The following is a 20,192-nucleotide window of genomic DNA, read 5'->3' as shown; positions in this document are numbered from 1 at the left end:
AGAATTTTGTTGCTGTTTTGGGTAGAGCCAGTGCCCGGCTGGGACCCTGAGGCGCTCTGGTGGCCCCAGGTGATGCAGGAGTGGGTGGTGTACACACCCCTACAAAAGGTTGTCACTTCAGTGTGATTTTCTCCTCCCAGGCATGCGTGTGCCTTAGTGAGATACAAATATGTCAGGGTAGATAACAGAAAATTGTGTTATGACAGCTCTGTGCAATGGTATGACATCATTTTGACATGTCTGCAGAACTTCTGTATTCAAGAGAAGCCAGGTGAGAGGGGCAAAATACAGCATGTGAGTGTCTTCGCTGGGGTAAACGTGCACCTGTGAGAGATCCTTTAATTTATAACTGTCCTTTCTGACTCTCTCCCCTGCAGGACGAGGTCTCTTCTATGGACACTGAACTCCCAGCTACCTATGCCTGTTGCCTGTGATGGAAGAACTTGATGTTAATGTGAGGTAGGCTAAACTACAGGGCTCCTCCCATACCAGCAGCCGTACGGTGTGTTTGCAGAGCTGCAGGGTGGTGTTTTCTGTTGGCCTGTAGATGAAGGTCTCTGCTCAGGCAGCAATGCCTGGTCTGGGCTTTCCCGGAGCTTCTGTGAGGATGTGGTGTCGCCCTATTTCTGTAAATGTCGGATGTGGTGTAACTGAGTCAAGGAGTTTCTTGCAGTAGGATGGCCAGGGCCCCATCAAAGACCAGGCACAGGTCCAGCTGTTCCTGCTGAAAGCCTGATCTTAGGTTTTTTGTCTTTTTGGTGCAGTTGTCTGAAAACTTACCACTTCATCTCTGCTGCCTTATTGCTGGGGAAAGCAAAAAAGTGACATCTCTGAAGTAATGTCAAACTCCCGGGCACACTACTGAATGATCATTTTGATCGCAGAAGTGTGATGCCAACAGAAACAGTTCAGAAAGGCTGGAGATGCTGTTTGCAGCTGTCTCCGGGGTGCAGGGCTGGCGTCGGCTCTGCCGTTCTCAGGCATGACCTGCAGGGACCTTCTGCAGGACTAGAACTTGTCGCTTTTGTTTCTTGGGGTTTTTGACACGGGCCACATTGCCAGTGATGCTGAACCCACCAAACCCACTCACACAGAGACATCAGACTGCCCACCAAACCCATGTTGCTGGCCCAGACATGGGAGGAAGCAACATTCCAGTTGCAATGGGACCTGTATGTTTCCACAAAGAGTTTTAAAATCCACCCAGGGAATATCTTTTTGATGTCTCAGGGTATTATTTCCATGAGTAATTCTCTATCCTTCCACTGCCTGGACACTCAAGTGACAAGTCCATGGGGAAATGTCCTGGAGAAAATCGCTCTGGTAGAGACAGATCAAATGGATGTCTTGCAGGAAACCTTTCCCTAGGGAGTTACGGGACACAGATCAGGAGGAAATGCAGGACAGAAAAGACGGGCACAGAGTCTTACACCTCAGGGGGATCCTGTTGTGCCACCCTGTCCCGACCGCTTTTTAGCTCTCGGACTTTCAGGTTGGGATGTGTCTGTGTGCAAGACACAACCTGCTCCCTGCAGTGACATGTACAGAGCGAGAGGAATACAGCTTCAAAGACAATTTTCTCTTCTTAATGAGCCTGCTCGAAGTGCTGCGCTATCACAGAGAACAGCTCTGGTGCTCATTCACCTACTCAAGTGCCCGAAAAGTCACCAGCGGCTCCAGGTTGCTGCTTTAATGCACACTTAGCAGGTGGCATTTATAACCCGGTAATCAATGCTGAGAGGTAATGTGTTTTGCTTAATGAAATTTGTCTTGCCTTTTTAATAGCAGAAGTGTAGTTAAATGCGTAGGCTACTGCTGTTCTCTCTAAAGGGAATTAAGGTGCTGACACCAGGCAATTTTCCCTACGATCTTTTCATTCGTCTAAAGACACTAGGAAAGAAAATCCTCTGTTTTTCACTATGGTGTAAAATAATCCCCGCTATACGTTTCATCATTCATAAAAGGAAAACCTTTCAGTTCATAAATGCCGAGGGGTGCAGAGAAGCTGGCTCAGTGAGTGCCTGAGCCACAGGCACAGGGCGTCTGTACCGCAGGGAAGTGTGACATTATATTCACCTTATCCATAGATATTTTAGTGATGCGCTATTTGCCATCAGTAGAGACAAACACTGCGTATGTCTGACTCAGCATGCACGTTTTGAGGTGATCTATTGTAGTTTTGTAATTCACTGTTTGTAGGAAACAATGGATCGTTATCTGTTTCTTCCTACTTTTGAATTTTACTTTAATTCCAATCCCTAACCCTGGTCCAAACAAAAACAGCCCCAGCCAAAACCTCACCCTTTCCCCAACCCCCCAAAACCAAACCCAAATAAAACTGATTTCTGTCAGAATTGGGCTTTTTCTTCCGACTCGTGCTGCTTTCCCCTATGTGATGTAGCCTGTGTGCCATGAGAAGTGCTTGGGAGGGAAGGGGTTTGGGTGCTGGGGGTGCTGGAGCATGGGGGGTGTCCTTTGGTCAGCTCGCTGTGGAAAATGCCCCTTGCACAGACCTGGGGAAAAGGTGTTTTGGGAATAGTCCCTTAAGAGCCTCCTCCTGGAGACCAGCGTGGTCTGACCCTGACCCAGCGGGAGGATCTCGGGGCGAGAACTTCTTGTTTGGTGAATTATTTCATCTGACTTCCCCTTTAGATGCCAGAAGAGGGAATGCGAGGTATTCCTGGGGATCTGATGAATGAAAATCCATAGGAATTTGGAAGCGCTCCTGACTCGATCTTGATTCACCGTTCCCCAGCTGTTGATCACACGCTGTGGTCAGATCTCGCTTCATTTTACTTCAGGAGTGATTTTATTCCTGTGTTCCTGGGGGCTCTTTCTGAGCTGGACCAAGGTGTCCGTCCCTTCACTTTGTGCCATTGGTTGCATATACAGACTTTGTGATGGGAATATGATTTTATTTTGACTTTGCACTTTTCCAAACCATGAATTTTTGGATGTGAGAGCTTTGCTTGTCAGCTACTAGTAGCTGTTTCTCCTTTATGTGCCCTGATTTCAGCTTTTTTGCTGAGGTGTGAAGTTATTGAATGTTTTCTTTCAGAGCCAGGGGCTCCCACGTGTTGTGTCAAACCCCATGGTGGGCACTGGGATCCGCTGCCTGTCCCCATGGGGCTCTGGATGCCCCAGTGGGGGAGTTTGCTCGAGAAGGGGAGCAAAGCTCAGGGATACAGAAGGTGCTTTGACAACGTGGGGACAACCGCAGGGTTGGAGGAGAGAGGGGCAGGTTGGCTTTGTTTGGAGCTGAGCCCTGTGCAAGCAGCTTATTGCTCTTTTTCATAGCGACAGGTGCCAGGGTGTCCCGCTCCAGCGCTCCTGCCATCCACAGGTTTTGATGGGGTGCCCAGAGGATGCCAAGTGATGAGCCGCTTTACGTCTCTGTAGCCACCGGGAACACTGCAGACAGACCCAACTGTACGCATTTTTGTTGCCGTGGAAAGATTTGGCTATGAATTTTGCAAAGGCTGCAGCGTGAGGTTAGAGAGACTTTGCTGGGAATTTTAGGCAGTTTGCTTTGGGACTCGTATTTATCACAGCTAAGGGGCTGGCAGACCTCGTTTTTCTCTAATTCCAGAGTAGAAAAATAAATGACCTCGCAAGTATTTCCAATTTGTATTTTATAGAGTTTTTTTTTAATTTCATGTGACTCGATGATTGTTATTGGGCACATTTATTATAGGCAGTAAGTTAATGATATACTGTCAAGTGGCTTGCAATGAAAACTCGAACCCATGAATCAGTTAGAGTATGGGGGGCGGGGGGGGGAAAAAAAGCTGTTCTCTTTATTCTCTTTGTTTCAAACAACTTCATAGAAATGGGGCACACTGCAAAGGAGCACAGCGGGTGCTCGGTGGCCGGGGGCTGGTTGCTGCTGATGGCCCTGGCTGGGGGGCAGGAGCTCCTGCAGGAGCCTCCCCTGCTGCCCCCCAGCACAAACCGCTGCTGCTGAAGGTACCACTTGGGATCTTCTGTTTGGAGCCAGACCTGGCGCAGGGGGTTTAGCCAGCAGACTGCTGCCCTACCTGCTTATGGCAAAGAGCTTGCCCATGGTTCTTGTAAATTTGTGTAAACCTTCAGAACGTGGTTGCACTTCTCTTTTATAATTTTGTTGTTGTTTCTGGAGCATTAGACAGTTTCACTATCACACAGATGCAATGATTTTGATGGCCTCAGACAAAAGGTTGAATTGCTCTGGGTACAAAAGGAGAATAGGCACAGAGGTGGTTTTGGTGTGGTTTGTTTTATGGGGTTTTTTGTGCCTGTGGTGCGTTTTGGTGCAGGGCAGCAGGAAGGCGAATCACCGGGTCATCCCCACGTGTGGTTTATCAGTTCGGATCACAGAGCATTTAGCAAGGGGACTTGTGAACGCCATTCCTCTGGGAATGTTACAGCAGCAGCTCTGTGCCATGTGCTCTGCAGTCCACAACGAGGACTAAAGGTTTTGAAGCATGAGTTCAAACCATGCAGCTTCCACACTAAGGTGAGGTGGGGACATTCGTGCAAGGAGACTGGGCTAAATCTAACCCAAAATATCTCCCATGTCATGCATAGAGTGGAGGTGGAGGAGCCTCGGTACCAAGTGCTTTGATCTGCTCCCATTGTGCCAAGTTCCCAGCTAAAACAGACATGGTTTGTGTGTACAGAGCTCACCTGGAAGTCCAGGGACTCCTGTTTTTTTGTGTGTAGGGAGGTACATAATAACTTTGCCCATGAAAACTGTGAGAGGAGCTTCTGTGTGACACAAACAGCACATGCAGACCTTGCTGAGCGATCTGGAGAGGCCCAAACAGGGAGGACTCTGCTTCTTTTGGGCACTTACCAGTGTAGGTGGCAAACGTGTCAAGCACAGGGAGTGAGCAACGGCCTTTTGAAAGACTATTAAAGCCTTCTAGACCTTTGGTAGGACTTTCATCATCTCACTGCAGAGCATTCCCTGTAGCCAGGAATGAAGTAAAGGTTCCTGTTGGCACAGGAGTCCCTCCTTATCTTGCAGCAGCTCAGTCTGACTCCTTTACATTGCTGGGAGCACAGGTGACTCAAATCTGTGCTAGTTCTGAATGGCGTGGTTGGCTGTTCTTGTGCATTTTCTCTTCTTGGAGCACCACCACTCATTGTTCGTTCATTCATCCCATTGCTGAGGGTGCCGCATGGCAAGCCCAGCGTTTCTAGCTCCTGGGCTGCCTCCGTTTTAGCTGAGCAGGCACCACAGAGGACTATTCATGATGATTCTGCCACCACCCCACAGCTACCGGCTGCTCAAATGCTGCTTTCAACGGGCTGCTCGGAGCTGCTCTGCTGGCGCAGTTTGAAACCCACTGGCTCAAGCGTTTTGAAGGCGCTTTGGGCACACGCAGGCTCTGGTGTGGTTCACAAGCAACAGGTTGGGAAGTTGCCATTTACTAACGAGTGGCAATCCGAACATTTCTTAGAAGGTGCTGACTGCTCTCCATGTGCTGGCTGATGTTTCCACCCTACTAGTGCATGCCAAATATTGCCCGTGTAATTGCATTTCAGGCAGCTTTTTAAATATCTCTGGGCTTTGAGAGCTAAGGCTGTGCTCCAGGTCTCACACCAAACTCTTTGTGGGTCCTTGGGCAAATTGTCAAGGCTGATTGCTTGTCCCCACTGTGACACCTGGAGCTCCTGACAAGCTCCAGCACCAGCAGCCCCTGTTCCCCAGGTCTGTATCTGGGAAGGCAGGACTGGAAGAGCAGCTGCCGGTGTTTGCAGAGCAGTGGTTCTGCTGCAGCTCTGCTCTTGGGCAACAGGAGCAACCTCTGCTGTTCAAATGGCACTTCTGAGCATGGTCGGGACTGTTCGTGTACTTCACGCTGCATAAAAGGCTCTTGTTTCCTCAGGTGCTGAGGAGAGGCTGTTCATGCTATTGAGAAATATGCTTTTGAAAAAGAAAGTCATGGGAACGTTCAGTGCGAGTCAATGGCTTTTATATAAGCCTTTTTATTGTAGCTGTTGGTGAAGGCAGACTCCCTTTGCTAAATCAGCTATGGAGAAACAATGCGTTATTTGAGTTTGTCACAACAGTAATTGCTTTTTATTTTTAAACTGAGCCCCCAAAACAGCTGAAGTTCAGATTGATGTTAATTGCCTCCAAACTTGGCTTTATCAGCTTTAGTTTTCTCAGTTTGTTACTGAAGGTGTTTTTGTGGCTTGAAGTGCCCTGAAGAACTCGGAGCCCTCCAGCACTGCTGTGCAGGGCTCATTAATCTTGTCTTGGCTGTGAGAAATGAGAAAGCAAGGTGAGGGAACAAGGAGTCAAATTGGTTGAATTAATTTTGTGTATTTGGAAGCAAAGAAAAATATTCCATTATTTAACCCAGCTGCCGTTCCCTAAGTCCTCATACAGAGGCATAGTGAATGTTATTTCTGATAACAGATCTTCTGGATGATGTGCCCCCTTAAGCCTAGTTTGAGTGAGTCCCAGCTTTGGAGCCTGTGCTGGCCCAAGAGGCTCCTTTCTCCATGGGCTGGGGACCCTGCACCCAGCAGTGGGACCAAGGGGGCAAGAACCTGTGAGGAACAGGCAGAAAACTGAGCTGAAGGGGCTGCTTGGGCAAGGAGGGGCCGGAACAAAATAAGCATCTCATTTAATGACCCAAAGTGTGGAAAACAGAAGGGTTTTAGGAAAAAGCTCGTGTGCTCTGAGTGCCCTGCCAGGGGGGTTTGTGGAAAGCAAAGAGCTTAAGATTCTTCCAGCAGGTTGCAAAGTAAGTGTTTATTCTTATATATACACAAGATCTTTTCTAAACCTCTCCAGCTTCTAAACTTTGAGTCATTAAATCATTGTTTATCTCGGCTTCTTTGGTCACATTTCTCTTTAGGTGAGAAATACCAAGCTAAAATAACAAGCCAAGGGCAGCTTGGAGGACTCTTCTTTTCCTAGTCCCTTTTCTAAGGGGAGAGAAACTCTAATCCTCCTGTAATATCTGCAGCATCTGTCCAGAAAGGTATTTCCTCATGCATTTCTGTGGAGACAGACACAGTGATCGAGAACGTTTTCTACAGAGCCCTGTCGTCTCCGCCTGTGTCCCCAACAGGGACAGTGCAGCGATCATAGGAGCGCACAGGTGAGAGCCGAGTGTTTCCATCTTCATCCCTTGGTATACAAGTGGTCAAATGTCCTGTTCCGCTCGCTGACCTGGTGTGGATGAGTGCGCTTTGTCCCAAGAATACGGGCAGGCAGAATATACAGCGCTAAAAAAGCACAAAGTAAAACCCTACAGATCCCTTATGAGGCAAAACTTAACAGTAGTGATTTACATCAGCCGTAGATGTGACCGTATCTAAGCTACGCTGTTGAACAAAGTGAACCATTCTATACGTAGCCATTTGAAAGGCTGCCCCTTGCTGGGTTTATAGGGTTCAGCCTGGGGGTGCTGGGGTGGTCGGGCACAGCAGGGACACCTGGGGATGATTCCACATCTGGGAGCACTAAAATGCACAGGGTGTTTCTGCATCTGCAGCCACAGACCTTGCAGAGCATCATTTCCCATCTGCCAGCACTGGGTGCAAGAAGAGGGGGGAAGCAAGAAGGCACGGGGCAAGCAAGGCATGGTGTAGAGGTTCACCTTCATATTTTTGGGCTACCAACCAAAAGCCCTTGGTAGCCAAAAAAGCCCCGAAATAAAGTTCTCTCTTGCCAAATGCTCCATACAGCCCAGGCACCACTCAGCAGGAGCGGTTGCTGTTACCAGCCTGGGCACTTTTCATATCGTTCAACTTTTTTCTCAGTTTCTAGGGAAACACTTTATAGCACTATATTTATCAGAACATCTTTCCAAACACCTCCGCCAACACTTAATTAATGGAATTTTTAAGCCTGGCTCCAGCTTCTGCAAATTAATAGTGTGTGCTCCTTTATGGCAGCCGTGGAGCAAGTGAGATGTATGTACTCTGTGAAATAAGGTAGAGATGCAGCAGCAGAGGGGCAGCTCCACCACTTGTCTCTGTGTGCGGGGGCCCCCCCAAGGACATAGGGCCGTCATGCACTTCTGTGGTATTTCTCTCTGCTTTTATTAGTGTGCCCTAAGGAATCTGAAAATGCCCTTGACAATGAGCTGGGCTGTAAAAATTAACTTTTCGGGTGTCTTTCAGCACATCCTTTCTTTAGCTTCAGAGTCTCTGCACAGAGTGCCAGCTAGTGAAGGTCTGCAAGATGGTTAAAACAGTCCCAAAGCCTGGGATATCCTGGGGCAGACCCAGCTCTAGAGCTTGGCAAAAATGGGCATTGCCATAGCCAGCAGCAGGTTGCCCCGAGCAGGGAATGCACTGGACCTTGTTGCCGGTTTTTGCCCGTGACGGCTGCCTGGAGGAGCAGCTTAACCCTTGACTTTTCAGGGCTGGCCCTCAGCATTAGGCTAGTGAAATTCAATTTGTCTTCACGTTTGGGATTTTTTGAGCCAGCCATGCTCAGAGGTTGTGAGTAAAGAAGCTGGGAGTGGGTATCAGGGTGTCATGGGGGACGGGATTGCTGCAAAACGGGAGCTGTGTGGGAGGCACGGGGCCAGATGAGCCATGTGAGGGTTAATAGGGCATCGTGAGTCATATTGACAGCGCTGTGTTTCCTTACAGAACAGATGCCATGCTGTGTCTCAAAACCAAAGGCTATGGGCTGTAGTTGGAAATCGAATGGCTTTTCCCCTTCCCTCAGTGAGTTAAAATTCCCTGAGTTGCCTTTGGAGAAGTGCAGGAAGGTGGTCCTGGGATCCTTGTAGACATCTTTCTGGGGATGCTGCCTGGGGCGCAGGGCTGCGGTGCCCAGAGCTGCGGTGCTGGTACCTGCTCCAGATGCTGCTGCAGCGCTGTGCGCAGCTGCACAACGAGCCGTTCGCTGCTGGGGAAAGAGCATTTCTGCTCCCTCGAATATGAAAGATGCCGCAGCAAAACATTCTGTGCTATTTGCTTGGCTGTGTGTCTAGGGTCTACAATCAGTTATTAATAAATGACTGTTGATAGACTATGCCTTGGAGCAGAGTGCGTCTGTGGTGCAGATAAGAAATGTGTTTTTCTTCCTACCTGGTTTGGTCTTTCCCGTGTTTATTTTGACCTTATTCTGCTGTGTCAGTGAATTATCAGTGATGTGACTCCTTGGTCTGGTAAACAGTCACAGGTCTGAACCTCGGTCGCTGGCTGAACTTACTGTCTTGTCCTATCTCTTAACTGAGGACTTGCCATCACATGTGCCCTGAGCAGCAGCCTCTGCCTCCCCAAGGGCAGAACATTAGGTAAAAGCAGCTATTGTCTGAACAGGAGATGCTCACCCCCCCACACCGCCTCCAAAAAAAGGTGAAAAAACTGGGAAAAAAAAAAAACAACCAACACACACCAAAAACTTCCCCAGCTCGAGGCACTGAAGATGACACTCTTGGTGACACGCTCTATAACAGAGGTTTTCATTGGAGATCAAAGCTGTAAATGGATTTAGCCAACTGTCCCTCACCTGAAATACTTATTGAAGTTAGTAACAAGGTTTAAATGGCCAGAACTTTAATCACAAACCAAACTAACTTTGTGTTCTCATCCTCAGTTAAAACGCACTGTGCTAGCTTTCCAGAGATGTCACTAATTAAGGTTTTCGGTGCTTTGTGGTTGGCAGGTGCTGTTCCGTTCCCAACAGCCTCGCAGACCCCTAAGCAGAGACTTTGAGAACCTGGTGGCCCCGATGGGCATCCTGGCTGCTCAGCGCTGCCAGTTCCCTGCTCTGACGTGGGGCAAATTACCCACAAAACCATATGGTTGTTACAGTCTGTTGTTTTCCTTTGAGCCTCGTGTTGCTTGGTCGGTCCCTTCTCTGGCAGTTGATAAGGGCGTTGTGCTCTCAGTGTGATTTTTGTAGGTGTATCTAAGGTGCAGGCATCTCACCTCTTTCTTCTTGGCTTGTCCCAAAACGTTGCTAGTAGACCCACAAGATCCAGCTGACGTGCCCAGTCTTTCTTCCTCCATAGGCTTTTAAACCCTCAGACTGATCCTATGTCTCTGCTTTGTCAGATTTCAGCTCTCTAGGCTGTTGCTTGTTTCCAGGTGTGCATGGGCAGTAGGTTCTGGTTTCCAACAGGACTCTCTGTTTCTCTTTCCATTTCAATATGCAGCTTCATGGCTTGTTTTCCGTTCTACAGAACTTACCATCTGATGGTGCTGACCCTTGAATTGGGACTGCCCTGACCCCCCTGTTTTCCCCTTGAACTGTTCTTCCTTGTCTTTCTCTCACCCCCAGTTCTTGGACCAGTTTCCTCAGCCAGCGGTAGGGAAAATTATGGTACCCAGTAATTCATTTAACAATCGGTCAGTTATCAAACTGAGAGATTTTTTCACATCAGCACACAGTGAGATAACGGGGAGAGGCAGCCGCCAGCTCACAGTTACGGATCAGACTTGAAGTTCATAGAACCTGTGAGTGGAGAGTCCGTAACCCGATGTCACCAAGTAACTTCTAGGTCATTTCTCTCTCTTGTGGGGAAGAAGTTCTGTCCCTTTGCATTGCTGTCATCTCCAGGAATGGCTGTTTCTAGGAGTCTTGGTTAAGGGCTTCTGCACAGTGAGACGTTCCTCCTGGAAGCTTTTGCACGTGTTAGCCAAAGGGAATCGCAGTGGAACAAATGCTTCCAGAGCTTCTTAGGCTGGTCTGGAGGAATGGTGGTGACTGCTGGCTGGGATCCGCGTTGCATCTGAGCTGAGTATCTGCACTTCCCATCTATGAAGAGGTCCCAGCTGTTTGCTTTTCCTCTGTCCTGCTGCTGGCCCGGGTTGACATCCTTTCTTGTTTATTTGAAGTGAGAAATGTGATGGGGCTTTTGTGGAGATTATTCAGAACATGCGCTTAGCTGGGGACCTAGAAAGAGGTTTAAATAAAACAAGGCATTTCAGTGCTCTGTTCTTGAATCAAGGGCTTTCCATGCCCTTGCTTAGAAATTGCACCTATCTGGAGCCTAAATATAAGAGCGAGACTCAAAATTGGAACACGTGCTCTGCGGGGGAAGGTTTCTGGCTGCCATCGCTGGACCTATTATAGCCTTACCAAACTGGTCTTTACGGTAAAACCCATCTTGATGAGCTCCACTGTGCTGTGCCTTAAAAACTCATTGGGACACACAGTCCTATGTTGTCTTCTTAAAAGAAATGAACGTACCTCCTGCTGTTGTCTGAATGAGCTGGGAGCTGGGTTTGTGTGTTTCACAGAAAATGTGTTCCAGAAATCAGCGTATTGTCTTGTCTGTGCCAAGTCTTCCATTAGCTGGGGTAACAACAAGAAACTCTCTCATTCCTCCAGATTCTTGAAACTGGGAAACTATCCAGGAGATACTAGAAGTTAGACAGCCAATGGATGTATTTGTCTTTTATTGTCCAAGGAGTAAACAAGCAATGGGAAAAGTACACAGCCTGAATACTGTTAATATACAGCCTGATGCCAGGACTCTTCTACCAGTATTGACCGAACACCTCTCAGTTAAGACTGTTTCCCTGGCTGCAAATACTGTTTGCAAGAGCAGAGCAGGACCTTCGTGCTTTTTGATTTGAAAGTCTCGCAACCTTTATGCTTTCAGCAAAGGTGGGGACAAAGGTTTTCCCTGGTTTGAAAATGAGAACTCAGTATGGGAATACCAATAAAGACAAAGAACTGCCGTTACGATGTTTTGATAAAGAGTTATCTGTGAGGAACCAAATGTGTGTGGGTAGGGCAGGACTTGTTTGTTTTGGGGAAAATGTATAAGGCGTCAGGGAAACAAATGCTTTTAGCCCAGGAGCCCAGGCTGTGCGTGATCGACCTCGGTGCGCCTGGTTATTGCAGGAGGCACCGCACAGATTGCTGTGGGAAATCGGAGCTCTCAGAGGATGTTTAGCATGAGTGTAAATCTTGATTTTCCCAGCTCACTCCCATGCCAGAGAAGGTTTTATCACAAACCTGCATCAAGTTACTCCCTGTTCCTAAGCCACCGTGATAAACTTGAGATAGTTGTATGTAGATGTGTAATGGTGATGTTACTTTTGTCTCCGCAAAGTAGAATTATTTTATACACTAACTGAATTACAAACATTCTTGTTCGAAAGTACATACTAGACTCTGTTCTCAACATCTATAGAATATGAAAGGGAAACGAAGGACAATTAATGGGAATGCTGCTGGGAAATAAGGTGCTTTGCAAAATCAGACCTCCTGAGTGTAGCTCTATGTGTTGTTTGAGCATACAGCCTGCGCTGGTTAGGATTGCCATATGACATGAGATAGGCAAGAGCGACTTATCTGGAAAATAGAGGATAATCACATCATTGAGATGGAATATACACCTAAAGTCAGGTTTATTTTTGTGCTTCTTTCATCATCTTCCATTTTTCATTAAATTGATGTGTAGTTTGGTAGATGCAGGGGATTGACTTTTGAGGAACAATTCTAATTAGGAACTGATCAAGACATTTCTGATTAAAGGCATGTTTGATCTTTGGATTTATTCAGCGTTTATGAAGGAGAAATGATTGCTGCAGCATCTGTGCTGTTCTTTGTCATGTGCATGAATTCCTACCTATGCCAGAGTTTTGATTTTCTATAGTTATAGAGCATTTAGTAACCTTAAAATAAGTAGATGCTGCGTATCTGTGAAGTATTGTTATGTTTACGTGAAAATCACAGGGGGATATTCAGCATGTGAAGGGCGCATTGGGAGTAAAGTTTTGAAACTTGGAAGTGTATTGTAAGGAACAAAACATGGTGCCGTGTGTGAATTTGTGATTTGTGATTGCACGGGGCTTTGCACAAGAGCTCTCCTGTGGCAGTTGTTAGTGGATCCTCCCTCTAAATACTGTGATCTTCATCTGCTGCTCATTTCATAAGTTAACTTTAGCTTATATTTTAGGTGACAGTCTAATGGTTTTTAAGGATTGTACTTGCACAATATCCCTTCCTATGTGGGTGTAAATTATGTAACGCTTGATCTGCTGCTGGGGAAGGAGCTGAGCCAGGATTTCATCCCTCATGGTGTGATGGTAGAGACGGACGTGACTCCTGGGCTCCCGTCTGACCTCCTGCAGGAGGAGGGCTCCTAAGTTTGGGCTGTGCCCGGAGACTCCCTGGGTCTGGCTTTGTTTCGTACCTCTGCCACACGTTTCCCATCAGCTGTGCAAACTGCTGTGTCTCTCTTGAGGTTTCCGACCTTCATCCACATGAAGATCCCGATAAAGCATTGCACCATTCAGGATCAGTTTGCAGCCCCAGATCCGATTTCCATGCAGAAAAGGCAAGAACTTCTGCTCGTTTAAGCTGTGGTGGCCACAGAGCCGGAGCCATTGCCCCCGATGTCTCCCAAGGTCCTACAGTGTCTGGCAGCTCCAGCATGAACCCGCTCCCCACACATCCCCATCACTTGCACAGCCCACACACGGCAGTTTTAAAACCATTTAAATAGCCTGTCTTCTTCGCCTCATCTTGACAATTGATTTTAATCAGTATTATCAGCTGCTTGGAACAATCCTCTAGTAGCGCTCAGCCTGCAGGAGATCCATGATGATCCTCCAGGATCAGCGATGTTATCAGGAGTTTTGTCCAGGGGGAGGTGACCCGAAGGTCTCGTTTGATCCCGCTCGGGCTGCTGTTTGCAGTGCCACCCTGTGTTGTTGAGCCCCACGCCATGGGGGCAGCAGGTCGGTTTGCAGAGCATTTCTGAGGTTCAAACCAGCCTTAAAGCAGAAAACCTCATCCCTTCCCACCTGCCCCACCACTGTGGTTTATTTGGTTAAAAAAAGAACCCAAACCAAAACCCTCCGCACTCAAACCGGTCATGTGACTGAGTTATTTTGATATGTGGAGCGCTGTTTATGTCTGGCTTGTCAATACTTTAATTAATTTCAATCTGTTTGTAAAGCAGAAGTGAAGAACATAATTGATTTGAATCCATTAGAAGTTGTCCTGCCATCTGCACGGTCTGGAGCAAAGTGGCACAGGCAGTGTAGCAGTTGGGGGCATTAAAAGAAATTATATGCCTCTGGACTAATGCTGACCTCTGATTAATATTTTTAGGTGGCAGTAGAAAAGAATATAACAGCTGGAAAGCCATAGATCAAGTAATACCTTCCCCATTGTCATGTTTCTATACTGAGGTGCACATGGTTGGGTTTACTCATAAGATAACATCTTGATTTCTAAGTGTTTAACACTCAGCCTCTGATTTTATGCCTAGGAATAATCAGGGGAGTAGAAAGGAGGAGAGAGAGGCAAATGATGGCTTGTTTGTACTTAAGGACCTACATGAGGTATCATGTCAGCTGGAGTTACAGTGGGAAAAGTCATCATGGCTCAGTTGAAGACAAAGCAGACTGACTCCTGGGTATTCCCCGTCCACCGAGGCCACTTTTAAATCAAGAAAGCTCTTTTCTAGGCTGCACTGCTCTGAGCTTTTAATCTCCTTCAGTGAGAATCACACACGTCCCTTGTTACAAAGTGCTCACCGTGGTCCCTGCCGCCTCCAGGAGATGCTCCAGGTCATTCCTCTCTGGTTGGGAAATGGGCCATCCGGCCTCCTTTCTATCAGCTATGTACAATCGTATATATTCAACGCTCTCTTTTGCACCCCTCCCCTCCCGCCGGGGGATCTGTGCAAGGCCCAAGGTGCTCTCAGCATCCAGCTGTTCATCAGTGATTTGTCCCGCTGCGGTGACAGGGAGGTCAGGGCGGGACGTGTACTGAGCACCGTGGTCTTACCAACGCAACTGAGCTGTGCAGTTTAATTGCCGCATAAAATATGCCAAAGCACTTGGGGTGTTCACAGGAAAGTAGAAATCGAGCTTGAAAAAATAGGTTTTGGTTTTTTTTTCCTTCACATTAATGACTGTACAGAAGAGCCTTTTAGATGTGTCCATATATGGGTCTCAAGCATTCATTCCACATCAGTATTTCACCTTTTTCCTTAAATGATTTCTAGATTCCTACTAACCAACAATCATTTTGTCTGAATCTCATTTTCTCATAATAGCAAACCCATCAATCTCTGCTTTATTAAACAGGGAAGCATGCTTGGAAGCCAGAGTACTCAGATTTGATCAAAGATGTTATGCAAACCATTGATTTTAATTTGCAGCAATATCCACTTCTTCCATTATTAACAGCTTTAAATTACTGAGACTGAATAATTAACAAATATTGCTACTTGATGATAGATTATTCAAAAGGTAGATGTATGGAAACGTAGCCCAGATGACCGTTCTTCCTGCATCCCCAGTGATGCGAATGCCTATTTAATGTTCCCCAGGGGAGCGATGCAACATGGCATGAGAGAAATACTCCTTGGAGAGATCTCCCCAACACTTTTGGAGCTATTATCACCGCGAATGCTCCACAGACAAGTGTGCCAGTGTGTTTCTGACCTGCTGGTCTCTGTTCAGAGCCCTGGGCTGCAGGCAGCCAAGTCAAATGCTGCAGATGCCACTGCCCTCGGGTTGCCTGTCCCCACCAGATGGGAAATGTGGCCTTAAAACGTGACCCTGGTTCCTGGCTGAAGCACCTTTAGTCTTCAAGCAGGGCAACATCTGGTGGAGTGTGGCTCAGTGCTGGCCTCCTTTGGCATTTCCAGAGACTGGTTTGATGAGCAAAGCTCAAAATCTCTGTGCACTAAAGAAGGGCTGTGGTGGGGAATTCTCTTCAGTGTCTGTTCAGTCGCAGAGCTCTGTGGCTGGAAGAGGGGGGGTCTCTGTCCTGGGCAATAAGCTTGTTCATTGAGCAAAATGTCTGGGGGCACAGAGCAGACCTGAGTCTTCACCTGCCATAACAGTCCCTGTCCTTCATGAGCCCAAATGAGAGGAAAACATCTGGGTTTCTTACAAAAGGAGATGGCAAATACTCACCTTGCAAGGATAAATCTCCTTTCCACCCAGAACCGCATCCCTGCACTCTGGGTGTTATCGCTTAGCAAAACTCAGCTGAAATTCAGTGTCAATCTTCTGCCTCGAAGCACCAAACTTGGCCAGTTATAACTTCTGAATTATAACTTCCTTGAGGCTGTAGGAGTTTTCAATGCAGAAAATCCTGCTGCTAAGGAAGAGCACAGAGGTGTCTGCAGCTATTTCTGTCCTAGCTGCATGGTGAAAATCATCATTTCTCTCCACCTCCAGAGCCCTTTTCTCCAGCATCCTGGCAGCTCCCTCCTCTCCCGTCCCACAGAGCCGCCCGTGCCCGTGTCGTGGGGAGCAATGTGCGCTGGGGGTCGGGCACCCGGCTTGTCCCTGCTGTGTGGGACATGGACACCGTCACCCCTGGGGTGGCAGCAGCAGCAGTGGGGTACACCTGGACAGGAGGGATGCCACACAATGGGAAGAGCTTGGGGACGGGGCCATCCCTTTGTTGGCAATAGCAGGCGACAGCCTTGACGTTTGTGGGGGTGTCCTATGTAGGCACAGCTGCTTTCTAGCAGGAGATGAGCAGGCGGTTCAGATCACCTGTGAATTTACTGCTTTGTGTTGGTTACTGTGAAATGTTTCTGTCCAAGTGCAAACCCATTGCCTTTAGGATCAGAGCAGCTCATTCAAGGAACCTGTCAAATCAAAACGCTGCACTCCTTGTCTATATATCCCTCTGTGGGATGAGGCCCCTGCGCATCCTGATGCCAAGGGCCTGTCCCTGGGCAGCGCAGTGTCCCCACCGCAGGGAGGGGACTGGGATCTCTCAGCAGGAGCCTCAAAATCCTGGGGCTTTCCTTAAAAGAACAGTGGGCTGAGCCCCAAGGTCCTGCATGCTGGAGTGAGAAACCACATCCATGGCCAGCTCACCCCCAGCAGGACTTGGGGACAAGGGGGGTGTCTCTCCCCTCGGTACACGCTGCAGAGTGCAGATGCAAGCTGCTCAAATAACGCACTGATCAGAATTGTTTAGGGACGGCAGAAGGACGCGCAAAGCTAGATAAGACAAAATATAAATCTAACTCTGTCTGGCTCTGTATAAACTAAAACATCATCATCCTCTTTACCGCTCTGCCAGCGTGTGTGTGCTGCCATGCTCACCTGGGAGGAAAGGGAACATCTTTTGTATGGTGCTGCTGAGTGTGTGGTTTGACATTTAGTTTCACAGATGCAGCCCTGGAGCGACGTTAGCCTATTGTGAAGGTTTATTTAGACAGGTACAATTACAGCTCGGCAGTGAAGGTGCCTTTGATCCCGGCATCCCCATTGTTCCTGAGGCTTTTCATCCCCCCCGGTACCCAGCTAGCAGCCTGTGGCTGACACCCGCCTTGGAAGTTGCTTCTTTTCTCTTTTCTTGTGCGTGCTCCCCAGTTCGAGTGAGACCTTCGGCGTCGCGGAGAAGATCGTGCTGCTCACCTTCATCTCTGCCGTGATCCTGATGGCCATCCTGGGGAACCTGCTGGTGATGGTGTCCGTGTGCCGGGACAGGCAGCTCAGGTGAGCCCCCAACCGGCCAACTGTGCGGGTGGGCACAAGGGAACCCACACTTAAATAGTCCCGTGTTTGCAGCTGAGGGCACAAACTGCTGCGATGAAAAGTGTCTGTGGCCGTGCATTGCACCACGGTGACATCCCGCTGACCTCAGTGCATCCCCACTTGGATTTACACTGTGGTGGCGGCATCGTTTTGTTATCCATCCGCTACATTTTTAGCACTCTCGGTGTAAAAAAACACATAAATCAATGAAAAACAGAGCTAAGCAGCAAGTCCTTGGAGAAGCAGGTTGGCCTCTATCCCTTTTCCATCTCAAATTTCCAACCAAGCCCATCAGAAAACCACACAGGTCATGGTCTCGCTGCAGTTGTGCCGCAGCTTGGCAGATGCTGCCGGTGATCTGGGGGGGTCACAGGCAAAACTGCCGTCCCGAGGAGCTGCTGCCTCACTTGATGCTGCCCCTGGGAGCTGTGAGGAGCACAGTGAGAGATTCAACAGCCTCTATTCGTATTCTGCGTGGGATTTTTAATGGATATAATTCTATTTTATTGTTATGATTTAAAAAGTACTCTTCAAGTTAAAATTACAGCATCGGTCTCGATTCTTCTCAGTGCTTTCTGTAAGGATTTTCTCAATTTACAAGTTAAAAACAAAATCCTCCTCCTCCACTCCAAACTCTCCAATGCAAGCTGCAAGGCTGAGCTACATGCAGGGGCCTGTGAGCATCTATTTGCCTCTTCTGCATGAGCAGAAAGGTGTTTTTATGCAGAGAACCCAGTGGAAATACAGCTGCAAAACCCAGGAACAAGCTAGAGGTGACCATGCAAAGCAAGGAGTACATTAGAGAGGACTTTTCGGTGTGACAGAGCCAGTTAGACCCAAACACAAGCCGAAATCTGTGGCCATATGTAGGGGGTGCTGCACTGAAGTTATTCCACCCTAATTTTGTGATCTATCTTGCAGGAAAATCAAGACCAACTGTTTCATCGTTTCCCTGGCCTTTGCGGACCTGCTGGTGTCAGTGCTGGTGATGCCGTTCGGAGCCATCGAGTTGGTTCAGGACAACTGGATCTACGGAGAGATGTTCTGCCTGGTCCGAACGTCCCTGGACGTCCTGCTCACCACGGCATCCATCCTGCACCTCTGCTGCATCTCGCTGGACAGGTATGAGCAGGAGAGCACGGAGAATCAATAGAGTTGCTTTAAGTTTCTTCAGTGTTGTTCTTTGTCAGCAGTAGCCAAGGGGAAAATACGAACCTGCTGGGAACCGCAGAGCAATGAATCTCTCTCAGTAGCTCATTTTGGAGGGTGCCCTCTGAATCCTCATCAGCGTAGGAAAGCTTTGAAAGGAGTGAGATTTGAATCGACAGAGCAAGCCAGGTTCTCGGCTGCTCTGCTCTGTTTGCATCGCTGATCAGATGTGGCGCAGTTTCTTCTTTAAAGTCACCTTCAAGATGTGCTGCTCGCTGGACAGGGAGAAAGCAGCTGTGCCCAGCGATGCTCGCTGAAACATCTGCCGGCTGCCTGGGGAGGTGATTAGCAGGGGGACTTACTAGGTTTTAAATAGCCATCAGTAAGTAATGATGAGACGGTCGGCAATCTGATTATATGACAAATTCCAGCTATAGTTTAGAACCAAGCCATAATCCCCTGTGCCCTTTTCAGCTGGAAAAGCATCTGATCTCGCACAGCTCCCGGGGAAGGGGCTGAGCGAGGGCCAGCGGGCACTGTCCGGGGTCTGCGAGATGTGGATGTAACACAGTTCCCCCTGTTGGCACTCGGCAGCAGATGAACGTGGGGTTTGCAGAAGTCAAGTCTGAAAGCACTAAGCAAAATAACAGGGCAAATGGCCACGGCACAGCCCAAGGGATGTGCTGTACTTATTAATCTTTGCAAGCCCTGTAGAAATATGGTGATTTATTGTGCCACTGTTGCTGCCAATAACCCTCCACACACACCAACCCACACGGGGACCATGAGGGAGTCCTATATCTGCGTTTGGCAACATACGCTTGTTTGTATTACTAGCTAAATTTATCCAGTTCCAATTAACTGTTCTCTTTAGCGGTTTTCTCAGTGTAATTATCTCAACACCGGCAGGCCGTTGTTTTTCTAATAAGAATTTAATTTTGTTAGATAAAATAATTTTAGGCCATTTTTTTTTCCTGGACAAGCGATGCATAACTTCATTTTATTTGGCACAGTCAGAGACTGTAGCTTATTTGCTCAGTGGGAAAAAGGAAACGAGAAAGAGCTGTTCCTTCCAACAAAATGTAAAGATCTGGTTATACAGAAGCCAGAACCTGTTTTCACTGAAATATCAGCAAAGCCAGTAGTGCTGTTTTAATTTCGCACAGGCACAAATAAATCGAGATCCTCGCTCCTTAGGCTTCACCACTTGGTGGTCAAGGTTCAGCTGAAGACTCTGGCCCAGTCTGGATTCCCTGAGGGAGATGAGGAGCAAAACCACGCTCAGATTTGGGCTTTGTGGAGCGCGCCAGAACAGAGCTCCAAAAACACAAAGAAGGGCATTTTGTAAACTAGCCAAATTCTTATGTATAACCTGTGTACTGCGAGGAGAAGCAGCGTCTCTCTTACGAGATACGTGTCTGTGTTGCCTGCCGTTTCCCTCGGTGCCCTCAGCTCCTCCCGCTGTCCCTGGGGTGGCAGCTCCTGGCGTCTGGCTCCCTCCTCTTCATTTCTTTGGCTTCTCTTTCCTTAGGAACTCACAAACAAATCAGCCTCAGTGTTTAAGGCATGGTTCAGACACATACAGCCACGGAGCCTGT

The 20,192-nt window shown here is 48.0% G+C and overlaps 1 protein-coding gene across 1 annotated transcript in view; it reads left to right on the top strand.

The window, feature by feature from the left end:
* Positions 1-400: 400 nt before the first annotated feature.
* Positions 401-20,192, top strand: part of HTR4 (5-hydroxytryptamine receptor 4) — a gene marked incomplete at its 3' end in the record, with an annotated part of 55,526 nt that continues 35,734 nt past the window's right edge. Inside the window, exons 1-3 of the mRNA XM_080352934.1 lie at positions 401-459; positions 17,281-17,406; positions 18,367-18,567. Of these exons, the coding sequence (XP_080209060.1) occupies positions 434-459; positions 17,281-17,406; positions 18,367-18,567 (353 nt within the window). The 5' untranslated portion in view covers positions 401-433. The remainder of the gene's footprint in view (positions 460-17,280; positions 17,407-18,366; positions 18,568-20,192) is intronic.

This window comes from Nesoenas mayeri, assembly GCF_963082525.1.
Source record: "Nesoenas mayeri genome assembly, chromosome: 14".
NCBI classification, from domain to species: domain Eukaryota; kingdom Metazoa; phylum Chordata; class Aves; order Columbiformes; family Columbidae; genus Nesoenas; species Nesoenas mayeri.
The sequence above is the reverse complement of the archived record's forward strand: the minus strand, read 5'-3'. Positions and strand labels throughout refer to the sequence as shown.